Consider the following 13,710-nt stretch of genomic DNA (forward strand, 5'->3'; position numbering starts at 1 on the left):
ATCTTCTCAGATACACCATGTGAACATGGATAATGGAGAAATAAGAATGCTTCCTGACAGACTTCAGGATGTGGTTTGTTCACTTCCCTTGGTCTAGTTAGTGTGGTCATTAGAATGTTTATGGCATTGTATTGCCATTTGTTGATTAGTTGATGTAACGCCTGTGGCATGCGTGGTCACCTTCTTCCATTGTTCCTCAAAAACATTTTTGCGGCTTTCTGCCTGGTCTTCCAAGTAATTCTGCAGATATTCAGGTTTATTCTTTCATGGTGTGTGGATGTCAACAACAAGGCCTTCCCAATTGCTCGGTCATTTCAGGGGGCAGTTAAGGATCAACCACATTGCTGTGGATTTGGAGCCACATGTAGGCCAGACCAGGTAAGGTTGGCAGATTTTGTTCCCTAAAGGACAGGAGGGGGCCAGATGGGTTTTTACTGATAATCAAAGATAGTTGTCATGGTCACCATTACTGAAACTAGCTTTTAGATCCATAATTATTAATTACATTTAAATTCTACCAGTTGCCATGGTGGGATTTGAACCTGTGCCTCCAGAACATTAGCCACGGTCTCAGTGTTACTAGTCCAGTGACACTACCGCTGCACCATAATTTCCCCTGCGTCCTGACCACAGCAGATGTCGCTGACGCTAGTAGATATTCTGCCATCTCATTCTGTCCCTGTTTCCTTAACAGTTTGACACGTCTTCTGGCCTTTAAGCAGCAGCTTTTCAATAGTTGCAACTGAATTACATTTCCCCAGAGAGGACTTCCGGTTGCGGCTATGCGGAGCTAAGCCGCACGTTTGGCAGCTCCCGCCAGGAATGGACTTTTGGGCTCTTTTAAGGGCCCCCAGCGGTACTTGCTCGACGGTTCCCAATGTGGGAAGGTGTCTGCAGCGGATCCCCAGTGGTCTATGGTCTTAACCAGGAGTGGGGCCAGCAAAATAGCGGTGGCAGTGCCGAAGAAAAAGCGGGGGAAGAAAATCAAGATGGCGGCCGGCGGAGGCCTCGAGGAATGGAGGCAGTGGGCGCAGGTGCAGCAGGAGACTCTCCAGCACTGTTTTCGGGAGCTAACAATGGAGCTGCTAGACTCGCTGAAGGCGAATACGGACAAACTGCTGGCGACGCAGACAGCCCAGGGGGTGGAGATCCGGGAGCTCCGACAAGAAGCCTCCGAAAGAGAGGATGAGGCCACGGCCCTCGCGGTAAAGGTGGAGATGCATGAGGCGCTCCATAAGAAGTGGCAGGAGTGGTTCGAGGAGATGGAGAATCGGTCGAGACGGAAACATTTTGAGTCCCCGGAGGAGGCGTGGGCCTCTGTGCAGGCCGAGAAGTTGGACTCTGACTGAGGGTCGGGGGTTTGTAAATAACTGTGTTAACTTTTGGTGGGAAGGGTCTCTGTTTTATGCTGTTTCATGCTGTTTTAAGCTGGTTGTGTGTTGTTTCTAGGGTGGGTGGGTTACTGTCTTTTTTGCGTGGGCAGGGTCGGGCAGGGGGAAAGTGCGGGCTTTTCTTCTGTTTCCCATGGTGAGGGTGGATGGGGGCGGGGTCGGTGCTGAGAAGCGTGGGCTTTTTTCCCGCGCGAGAGCGGGAGGGGGAGGAGGAGGAGGGTCTGCTGATGGGCCTGGGGGAGGAGAAGTTGCCCCATGTTGGGAAGGGTCGGAGGTGTGGCGGGAGCTGCTGGGGTCAGCAGAAGTTAGCTGGTTCACGGGAGTACTACGGAGGGAGTAACGCGGCTGGGAGGGGTCCTAGCCTTGGGGGGGGGGGGATGGGGGGGTATTGGGTTGCTACTGAAATGGCCAGGAAGGAGCTGGAGTATGCAGGGGGGGCTGGGGTGGGGGTTTGCCGCCGTGGGGAACGGGCCGAGCGGGGGGCACTGGCCTGGGACGGGCAGGGGATGGGTTATGGCTAGTCGGCAGGGGAGGGGGGCAGGAAGCCCTCTGATCCGGCTGATAACTTGGAATGTGAGGAGGCTGAATGGGCCGGTCAAACGGGCCCGGGTGTTTACGCACCTGAAGGGGCTGAAGGCGGACGTGGCCATGCTCCAGGAGACGCACCTGAAGGTGGCGGACCAGGTTAGAGAGGAAGGGCTGGGTAGGCCAGATGTGTCATTCGGGGCTGGATGCAAGGTGGTGGCTGACAGTGGAGGGAGGTATGTGATGGTGAGCGGCAAGTTGCAAGGGGAGCGGGTGGTGCTGGCGAATGTCTATGCCCCAAACTGGGACGATGCGGGTTTTATGCGGTGCATGTTGGGCCGCATTCCAGATTTAGAGACGGGGGGCCTGATACTGGGGGGGGGGGGGGGGGGGGGGGAGAGAGAGAGAGAGAGAGAGACTTTAACACAGTGCTGGATCTCCCATTGGATCGATCCATGTCCAGGACGGGCAGGAGACCCACGGCGGCTAAGGTGTTGAGGGGGTTTATGGATCAGATGGGAGGGGTGGATCCTTGGAGGCTCGCGAGGCCGCGGGCCAGGGAGTATTCATTTTTTCTCCCACGTGCATAAAGCCTATTCCCGGATTGATTTTTTTGTCCTGAGCAGGGGGCTGATTTCGAGGGTGGAGGATGCCGAGTATTCGGCCATAGTCATTTCGGACCATGCCCCGCACTGGGTAGACCTTGAGCTGTGGGAGGAGAGGGACCAGCGCCCGCTCTGGTGCCTGGAGGTGGGACTGTTGGCGGATGAGAAAGTGGGCGGGCGGGTTCGGGGGTGTATCAAGAGGTACTTAGAGGCCAATGATAATGGGGAGGTCCGGATGGGGACGCATTGAAGGCGGTGATTAGAGGGGAGTTGATTTCCATCCGAGCCCATAGGGAGAGGGGAGAGCAAAGAGAGAGGGAGAGGTTGGTGGGAGAGATGGTGAGGGTGGACAGGAGATACGCGGAGGCTCCGGAGGAGGGATAGCTGAGGGAACAACATAATCTTCAGGCCAGGTTCGACTTACTGACCACCGGAAAGGCGGAGGCTCAGTGGAGGAAGGCACAGGGAGCGGTGTACGAATATGGGGAGAAGGCGAGTAGGATGCTGGCGCATCAGCTCCGTAAGCGAGACGCGGCCAAAGAGATTGGTGGAGTGACGGATAGGGGAGGCAATGTGGTGCGAAGGGGGGTGGACATTAATGGGGTCTTCAGGGACTTTTATGGGGAATTGTACCGGGCCGAGCCCCTGGTGGAGGGGGGGGAATGGGGCACTTTTTGGACAGGCTGAGATTTCGTAAGGTGGAGGAGGGACAGGTGGATGGGCTGGGGGCGCCGATTGAGCTGGAGGAGCTGGTCAAAGGGATAGGCAGCATGCAGTCGGGGAAGGCGCCGGGTCCGGATGGGTTCCCGGTCGAATTTTACAAAATGTACGCAGACCTGCTGGGCAAATGTACGCAAATGTTCGCAACCTGTTGCTTAGGACCTTTAACGAGGCAAGGGATCCTTAAACGGGACAAGGACCCCCTGCAGTGTGGATCATATAGGCCGATCTCGTTGTTAAATGTGGATGCCAAGCTGTTGGCAAAGATCTTGGCCACAAGGATAGAGGACTGTGTGCGGGGGGGTCATTCATGAGGACCAGAAAGGGTTTGTGAAGAGAAGGCAGCTGAACACCAATATACGTAGGCTTCTGAATGTTATAATGATGCCGGCGGTAGAAGGGGAGGCGGAGATAGTGGTAGCATTAGACGCGGAGAAGGCCTTTGATAGGGTTGAGTGGGGGCACTTGTGGGAGGTGCTGGAAAGGTTTGGGTTCGGGGAGGGGTTTGTCAGTTGGGTGAGGCTGTTATATGAGGCCCCGATGGCGAGTGTAGCCACAAATAGGAGTTCAGAGTACTTTCGGTTGTACCAGGGGACGAGACAGGGGTGTCCCCTGACCCCCTTGCTCTTTGCGTTGGGAATTGAGCCCCTGGCCATGGCGTTGAGGGAGTCGAGGAATTGGAGGGGTCTGGTGCAGGGTGGGGAGGAGCACCGAGTATCATTATACGCAGATGACCATAAGACCATAAGACATAGGAGCGGAAGTAAGGCCATTCGGCCCATCAAGTCCACTCCACCATTCAATCATGGTTGATTTCAACTCCATTTACCCGCTCTCTCCCCATAGCCCTTAATTCCTCGAGAAATCAAGAATTTATCAATTTCTGTCTTAAAGACACTCAATGTCCCGGCCTCCACCGCCCTCTGTGGCAATGAATTCCACAGACCTACCACTCTCTGGCTGAAGAAATTTCTCCTCATCTCTGTTCTAAAATGACTCCCTTTTATTCTAAGGCTGTGCCCCCACGTCCTAGTCTCCCCTGCTAATGGAAACAACTTCCCTACGTCCATCCTATCCAAGCCATTCATTATCTTGTAAGTTTCTATTAGATCTCCCCTCAACCTCCTAAACTCCAATGAATATAATCCCACGATCCTCAGACGTTCATCGTATGTTAAGCCTACCATTCCTGGGATCATCCGTGTGAATCTCCGCTGGACCCGCTCCAGTGCCAGTATGTCCTTCCTGAGGTGTGGGGCCCAAAATTGCTCACAGTATTCTAAATGGGGCCTAACTAGTGCTTTATAAAGCCTCAGAAGTACATCCCTGCTTTTATATTCCAAGCCTCTTGAGATAAATGACAACATTACATCTGCTTTCTTAATTACGGACTCAACCTGCAAGATAACCTTTAGAGAATCCTGGACTAGGACTCCCAAGTCCCTTTGCACTTTAGCATTATGAATTTTGTCACCGTTTAGAAAATAGTCCATGCCTCTATTCTTTTTTCCAAAGTGCAAGACCTCGCACTTGCCCACGTTGAATTTCATCAGCCACTTCTTGGACCATTCTCCTAAACTGTCTAAATCTTTCTGCAGCCTCCCCACCTCCTCAATACTACCTGCCCCTCCACCTATCTTTGTATCATCGGCAAACTTGGCCAGAATGCCCCCAGTCCCGTCATCTAGATCGTTAATATATAAAGAGAACAGCTGTGGCCCCAACACTGAACCCTGCGGGACACCACTTGTCACCGGTTGCCATTCCGAAAAAGAACCTTTTATCCCAACTCTCTGCCTTCCGTCTGACAGCCAATCGTCAATCCATGTTAGTACCTTGCCTCGAATACCATGGGCCCTTATTTTACTCAGCAGTCTCCCGTGAGGCACCTTGTCAAAGGCCTTTTGGAAGTCAAGATAGATAACATCCATTGGCTCTCCTTGGTCTAACCTATTTGTTATCTCTTCAAAGAACTCTAACAGGTTTGTCAGGCACGACCTCCCCTTACTAAATCCATGCTGACGTGTCCTAATCCGACCCTGCACTTCCAAGAATTTAGAAATCTCATCCTTAACGATGGATTCTAGAATTTTGCCAACAACCGAGGTTAGGCTAATTGGCCTATAATTTTCCATCTTTTTTCTTGTTCCCTTCTTGAACAGGGGGGTTACAACAGCGATTTTCCAATCCTCTGGGACTTTCCCTGATTCCAGTGACTTTTGAAAGATCATAACTAACGCCTCCACTATTTCTTCAGCTATCTCCTTTAGAACTCTAGGATGTAGCCCATCTGGGCCCGGAGATTTATCAATTTTCAGACCTTTTAGTTTCTCTAGCACCTTCTCCTTTGTGATGGCAACCATATTCAACTCTGCCCCCGACTTTCCTGAATTGTTGGGATATTACTCATGTCTTCTACTGTGAAGACTGACGCAAAGTACTTATTAAGTTCCTCAGCTATTTCCTTGTCTCCCATCACTAGATTACCAGCTTCATTTTGGAGCGGCCCAATGTCTACTTTTGCCTCCCGTTTGTTTTTAATGTATTTAAAGAAACTTTTACTATCATTCCTAATGTTACTGGCTAGCCTACCTTCATATTTGATCCTCTTCTTCCTTATTTCTCTCTTTGTTATCCTCTGTTTGGTTTTGTAGCCTTCCCAATCTTCTGACTTCCCACTACTCTTTGCCACATTATAGGCTCTCTCTTTTGCCTTGATGCATTCCCTGACTTCCTTTGTTAGCCATGGCTGCCTAATCCTCCCTCTGATAACCTTTCTTTTCTTTGGGATGAACCTCTGCACTGTGTCCTCAATTACTCCCAGAAACTCCTGCCATTGCTGTTCTACTGTCTTTCCCACTAGGCTCTGCTTCCAGTCGATTTTCGTCAGTTCCTCCCTCATGCGCCTGTAATTACCTTTATTTAACTGTAAAACCTTTACATCTGATTCTACCTTCCTTCTTTCAAATTGCAGACTGAATTCTACCATATTATGATCACTGCTTCCTAAGTGTTCCCTTACTTTAAGATCTTTTATCAATTCTGGCTCATTACATAACACTAAGTCCAGAATAGCCTGTTCCCTCGTGGGCTCCATCACAAGCTGTTCCAAAAAGCCATCCTGTAAACATTCAATGAATTCCCTTTCTTTGGATCCACTGGCAACATTATTTACCCAGTCCACCTGCATATTGAAGTCCCCCCATGATCACTGTGACCTTGCCTTTCTGACATGCCCTTTCTATTTTGTGGTGCATTTTGTGCCCCTGGTCCTGACCACTGTCAGGAGGCCTGTACATAACTCCCATTATGGTTGTTGCTATCTGTGGCAGACCCAGTGGGGGGAATGCCAGAGGTGATGATGATTCTTAGGGAATTTGGGGGCTTTTCTGGGTACAAGCTCAACCTGGGTAAGAGTGAGCTGTACGTCGTGCACCCGAGGGATCAAGAGGAGGGGATTCGTAGGCTCCCGCTGAAAAGGGCAGGGAGGAGCTTTCGGTACCTGGGAGTCCAGGTGGCGAGGAGCTGGGGGGCCCTTCACAAACTTAATCTCACTAGGCTGGTGGAGCAAATGGAGGAGAAGTTTAAAAGATGGGACATGTTGCCGCTGTCGCTGGCGGGCAGGGTGCAGTCCGTCAAGATGACGGTGCTCCCGAGATTTTTGTTCCTGTTCCAGTGCCTCCCCATCCTTATCCCGAAGGCCTTTTTTAGGAGGGTCAATAGGAGTATTACGGGATTTGTATGGGCCCATGGGACTCCGAGGGTGAGAAGGATGTTTTTGGAGAGGGGCAGGGATAGGGGGGGGGGGGGGGGGGGCTGTCGTTGCCCAACCTCTGTGGGTACTATTGGGCTGCCAACGCAGCAATGGTGCGTAAGTGGGTAATGGACGGGGCAGGGGCATCATGGAAGAGGATGGAGATGTCGTCCTGCGTGGACATGAGCCTGGAGGCGCTGGTAACGGCGCCGTTGCCACTCCCTCCAACGAGGTATACCACGAGCCCGGTGGTGGCGGCTACCCTCAAAATTTGGGTGCAATGGAGACGGCATAGAGGGGAGGTGGGGGGCTCAATGGAGTCCCCAATACGGGAGAACCACCGGTTTGTACCAGGGAGCATCAATGGCGGGTTTCTTGGCTGGCACAGGGTAGTATTAGGAGGTTGAGGGACCTGTTTGTGGATGGGAGGTTTGCGAGCCTGGGTGAGTTAGAGGGGAAGTTTGGGCTCCCCCCGGGGAACATGTTTAGGTACTTGCAGGTTAGGGCGTTTGCCAGGCGGCAGGTGGAGGGGTTCCCTCTGCTGCCCTCACGTGGGGTACGGGACAGGGTGCTCTCGGGGGTGTGGGTTGGAGGGGGGAGGATTTTGGACGTGTACCACGTCATGCAGGAGGTGGATGAGGCCTCGGTGGAGGAGCTGAAGGGTAAATGGGAAGAGGAGCTGGGTGAGGAGATTGAGGAGGCGACGTGGGCGGATGCCCTGGAAAGAGTGAATTCCTCCTCTTCCTGTGCGAGGCTTAGCCTTATACAGTTCAAGGTGCTACATCGGGCCCACATGACCGGGACGAGGATGAGCAGGTTTTCGGGGGCAAAGACAGGTGTGCTAGATGCTCGGGGAGCCCAGCGAACCATGCCCATATGTTCTGGGCATGCCCAGCGCTGGGGGAATTTTGGAAGTGGGTAGCAAGGACGGTGTCGAGGGTGGTAGGATCCAGGGTCAAGCCAGGCTGGGGACTCGCAATTTTTGGGGTTGCAGTGGAGCCGGGAGTGCAGGAGGAAAAAGTGGCCGGTGTTCTGGCCTTTGCATCCCTAGTAGCCCGGTGGAGGAGTCTCCTTCAGTGGAAGGATGGGAGGCCCCCAAGCGTGGAGGCCTGGATCAATGATATGGCGGGTTCATCAAATTGGAGAGGGTGAAATTTGCCCTGAGGGGCTCAGTACAGGCGGTGGCAGCCTTTCCTTGACTTCCTGGCAGAACGGTAGGAAAATAGGCCGGCAGCAGCAGCAACCCGGTTGGGGGGGGAGGGGGGGGCGGGGTTTGTTTCGGGGGAGGGGAGAAATGTGTATATGTGTTTATTGAATATGCCGGGTGCTTATCTATTTCTTCTTTTTGTAGTTACGGGGGGGGGGGGGGGGGGTTGGTTTTGAGGGTTATTGTGTTTTTCTTTTTGTTGTTGATATTTTTTGAAAATCTCAATAAAAATTATTTTTTTTAAAAAGAATTACATTTCCCACCACCTCAACAGAGGAGAACATTCAGCATTGTCAGTCTGAGACATGCAACCACTAATGTTTACACTTTTATATTTTTGTTTTTCATTTCTGCTTTGCCCTTGATTTTAACAGAATCTGTATGAGGCTTGCATTGAATATTTAAATGTTACTTTAAATGCTGCCATTTTGTCTTTAAACGACTGCTTTCCATTTGGGCTTGACTTGAATGAGATAAAAGTTGTTAGTGTGTAACAGGTGGCAATTTCTTTCAGCATTGGAGTACCCCTGAACTACACACCAAGATGATGGATAACCGTGCATATGGGTTGGTCAGCTAAGGTGTGGAATCAGGAGATGGAATTAAAAAAAACAGAATTTCCAATTAAAGGGCAATTTAGCATGGCCTACACCTACACTGCACATCTTTGAGTTGTGGGGGTGAGACCCACGCAGACATGGGGAGAATGTGCAAACTCCACACGGGGCCGGGTTTGAACCCGGATCCTCAGCGTCGTAAGGCAGCAGTGTTGACCACTGCATTACTGTGCCGTCCCAACAAATGGAACTTGATGGACGGACAACATAACCGTATTGATGGCTACGGGAGACACAATCAAAAGATTCATGAACAACTTGAACATTGTGAAATCTAAAAGTATTGTGACCGTGAGGAAAATTGATAAGGACTCATGTTTACCAGACTCTTGTTTTGAGAAAGCGTGAGGAGAATCTTTGAAAGGCTGGCATGGAACCAGAAACTGGGTGTACAGGGGCACAGCCTCCACACTCGGGCTGCAGTCAAAGTGGATTAGTCAATCACTCAAATCTATGGGAGGAAGGGCCATCGACGGAGTGATTGACTGTAGTGTCCACCCCTGTGCAAGGTTATCTGGAGACTTTGTGAAGTATGAACCACAGGGAACATTTGAGGAGCTGTCTTGAACAGATCAATTTGCAGTTACCATTTGTAATATAGTATGTATTTGTAATTTGGTTGCGTTGTCTTACTTTCTTTTTAATGAAGTTATCATTGCTTAATTTTCTTTTTAATCATTAATAACTGTTTAATAGTTGTTAAATAAAGATTTTGCTTCATATATTACTGAGTATTGAGTCACTTCCTTTTCATCTAGGGTACAGCTTCGAACCTAAGTCAGACTCTCACAGCAGTTATATTCCCAACTTAAACCTGCCCAAGAATATAAAGTGGGTGTCAGAAACAATGCCTAGGTGGACAGTAGCTCTAGCTTGCTATGTTTCCAGCTGCCCAAGGAAAATGAAGCTGCAATTGTTCCCCACATTTACTCTTTATTTAGTGACCCTCCTTTGCTTCTTTGATTAGTTTATTCCCCACACAAACACAAATCTGTTGCCAAAGTTGTAAACATGAGGAATTCAATTCCGTTTGAGTCTTTTAACAATTTGTGTTCAAGCTATTGCCAAAATTTAAAATCTGAGCTGACTGTTTTAATGATCTTGACAAAAGTCACCAAAATGTAAAAATACTTCAATGGGTTGAACCAATGTGTGTGATAATATTATCATCATAGTAAACATGAAAATTATTTCACACAGATGCACTAGTAAATTTCATAGGGATATCTTAATTATTCATTCACTAATACTGCTCAGTTTAATATCTGATCAAAAGATATAGTTGTAAGCAAAACGTGGAAACAAACTAACATGGTTAGTACTTCAACTACAAAATACCTGCAAGACAACGGACTTACTAGGTTTTTGATCTATCATTGCCACATTCCATATCCTCTATTCATCATCTTAAAAGTAACTTACCTGTCACCATCCCTCAGCCTTTTAAATTGAGTTACAAACAGGCACATCAGGGTAGGTCCCACTCTTGTCCCAGGAATTATATCTTCAACCATCAGGGCTGGCCACAGGTCAATATTCTGTGGTGTGCCAAACAGCCTTGAAATAATAATAGAAACATGTTTGACATTGAACACAAGAAAACAAAATTTGGGAGTAGAATAGGCTATTCACCCCCCCCCCCCCCCCCCCCCCACTCCCCTTGAGCATGCACCATCATTCAGTAAATGTTAAGGTCCCAGTTGATGTTATAGAATAGAATCCTGGCTCAAAAGGACCAAGGGCTGGATTCTCTGCCGGCGGGATGCTCAATTTGCCGGCAGCCCGGGGGTTTCCCGACGGCGTGGGGTTGCCATACAATGGGAAACCCCATTGACCAGCCGGCGTAACGGCGTGCTGAAACAGAAATGTGGCGCGGTGGGACGGAGAATCCAGCCCGTAACTTTTTAAAAATAAAACATGAAGGAACAGAGTCATATGAATGGCTAAGTAGTTTTAACAAGAAAAAAACATTTATTAAGCATGAAAAAATTGGATTATGATACAATACACCTTTACTCCCCCCTCAGCTTAATAATTATGCACAGGTTTTAGGGTCAACAAAACACATCTTAATCTACAATGGTGTAATTAATACAAAATCCCCATTAAGCACACAACATGACTGTGGGAAAATGGACTCTCCACTCTGAACCCCAAGTGAATGTCTGTGGATGTCTCCTCAGAATCCCCCCCCCCCAGATGATTGTCATGTGAGAGTTACCGAACTCCAATACAAAAACACGCTTTAAAACTTTCTCTCATAATTTTGCTTTCCTGAACAGCTTGCATTCCAAAATCCAGACCAGGTTTTCCAAATTACACTTTTAAACAAAGGTTTCACTCCAATTTTAACAGCGAATCCAGTCCAGGATTATACACCAAGCTCTTTAGAATTTATTTGTATTGACCGCTGTGTAAACTGTTCACAATAGCTTTACCTACTGATTCCCAGACTGCATTAAAATGGCATCAGATATTAATTTTACCTTTGAAGTTTGCCATTCCACATTAAATCTGGTTACTGCAGCTGCCTCTTTAATTCAGAACACTTTGTTTACTCTTTCTTGAATTCTTCTAAACAATACCTTGGTCTCTGTTCACTTAACTCCAGTTATCTTAACACTTTTTGTCCAAATTCCCATATTATCTGTTTTTATATAAAGTGCTGTTTTTGCTGTGTTTGCAGAAAAAAAAAGGGGCAGCAGGGTAGCATGGTGGTTAGCATAAATGCTTCACAGCTCCAGGGTCCCAGGTTCGATTCCCGGCTGGGTCACTGGTCACTGTCTGTGTGGAGTCTGCACGTCCTCCCCCTGTGTGCGTGGGTTTCCTCCGGGTGCTCCGGTTTCCTCCCACAGTCCAAAGATGTGCGGGTTAGGTGGATTGGCCATGCTAAATTGCCCGTAGTGTCCTAATTAAAGTAAGGTTAAGGTGGGGGAGGGTTGTTGGGTTATGGGTATAGGGTGGATACGTGGGTTTGAGTAGGGTGATCATGGCTCGGCACAACATTGAGGGCCGAAGGGCCTGTTCTGTGCTGTACTGTTCTATGTTCTATCTGAACTTGTAGTTTAGGAAGCCTGCCTCTTTGTAGCTCTTTACATGTCTAGTCTTTCCTCAGGCAGAGTTGAGAGATGTTCACTCCCTGAAACCCTGGGCTGGATTTTCCGTACCCCGACGGCGAAATCGCGTCCGGTGCCGGGGCGGAGAATCCATTTCTGAGCATGGAATTGGGACCAGCGCTGGTTCCTCGATCCTTCGGCCCCTGAAAAGCGGCGTACTCAGAGTGTTCGCTGTGCCGCTAATCCCCTACCTGCCGCCATTGTTGGAGGCCCGCTACGCCATTCTCCGCCCCGACCAGCCGAAGTCCCGACGGCGTGGATCTAACTTGATCCTGCTGGTCGAATTACTCACTTGGTCGCTGCGCACTCAGTCCGCGGCCGCCACAGTCAGGGGCGGGCCGATTGGAGGGCAGTGGGGGGCCTCACACTATCTTTAGGCGGGCGGTCCGGGTCGTGCACGGGACCGATCTGGGGCACTATTTACGAGGTCCAGCTCCATGGTCTGAGTCCATCATGGAGCACGGCGCAGCTGATGGAGGCCGCCGCCATGCGCATGTGCAGCCTCTGACACGGAAGTGCGGGGGCCCGTATCTGCAGTTAAAGCTGCAAGCTTCACCGCAGGTCCCTGCTAGCCCCCTGCAGGGCTTTTGACACCAGTTTTTCTGGCGGGAAAGGCACAGTTTTTACGACAGGGTGGGGACATAGTCCCTGAAAGGAAGAATCCAGCCCCCAATCTCCAACTGCCCACAGATTCAGTTTAAACTAAAACTTGAAAGCTTCTCTATCTTACAAGGCCTCAGTTGTAAGCAACACCACGTACCTCTACTGGCCTATTTATTTACTCTTCACACCATAGCCCTCTCTAAGCACAATAGAAACACAGTTAAAAATTAACCAACCCCCACACAGACACACACCTTTGTTGGGCGCAAATCTCACTATAGTTTTTACCTTTCTAGGCACAGAAATATGAAATGAAACATACTTCAAAATATACCTTATTAATAATGTTTAATAATACAAATATAAATTCCTTGAAACAACCTTAGTTTTCCTATCATAAGAGCATGCCTGATTTGGTAGTGACCTCAACTCTACTTTCCTGTCCGTCCATGCCACCCCCCACCCCCCGCCTCCCCCCACGCCCCCCCCCCCCCCCCCCCCAGCCAAAACCATTTGCTTCTCTGTCGATGAAAACTCTACCTAATTCAGCCTTGACTATATTCAATAGCCCAGCCTCCACTGTTCTTTGGGAAGAGAATTCCATCGACTAGAGAGGAAAGAAATCTTACCATAGTCTTAAACAGGTGAGCTCTCGTTTTTAAACTGTGTCCTATGGTTCCAGACTCCCATCAAGTCCCCTCAGGATCTTAAATGTTTCAATAAGATCATCTTCCATTCTTCTAAACTCATAATGGGAAATCCCTTCCTCATAATGGGAAATCAGGCAAGTGAACCTTCTCTGAATTACTTCGAATAGAATTATATATTTTCTTACATAAGGAGACTAAGACAGTAAAAAGTAGTCCAGATGCATTCTAACTCAGGCCCTGTGCAACTGCAGTAATGCTTCCACAGGATTATATTTGATTCCCCTGACAATAAATGCCAACACCCCATTTGCCGCTCTAATCACTTATTGTACATGAATCACAACATAGAACATAGAACATTACAGCGCAGTACGGGCCCTTCGGCCCTCGATGTTGCGCCGACCTGTGAAACCATCTGAAGCCTATCTGACCTACACTATTCCATTTTCATCCATATGCCTATCCAGTGACCACTTAAAATGCCCTTAAAGTTGGCGAGTTTACTACTGTTGCAGGCAGGGC

At 49.1% G+C, this 13,710-nt stretch overlaps 1 protein-coding gene across 2 annotated transcripts in view; it reads right to left on the minus strand.

Annotated features, from left to right (window-relative positions):
• The window catches only part of LOC119972507 (peroxidasin homolog), a 674,574-nt gene that overhangs the window by 103,339 nt on the left and 557,525 nt on the right, over nucleotides 1-13,710 (minus strand). For both annotated transcript variants that reach the window (XM_038809326.1, XM_038809327.1), the window contains one exon: nucleotides 10,242-10,376. In XM_038809326.1, coding sequence (XP_038665254.1) covers nucleotides 10,242-10,376 — 135 coding nt within the window. The remainder of the gene's footprint in view (nucleotides 1-10,241; nucleotides 10,377-13,710) is intronic.

The sequence above is a fragment of the Scyliorhinus canicula genome, chromosome 10 (genome assembly GCF_902713615.1).
Source record: "Scyliorhinus canicula chromosome 10, sScyCan1.1, whole genome shotgun sequence".
NCBI lineage: Eukaryota > Metazoa > Chordata > Chondrichthyes > Carcharhiniformes > Scyliorhinidae > Scyliorhinus > Scyliorhinus canicula.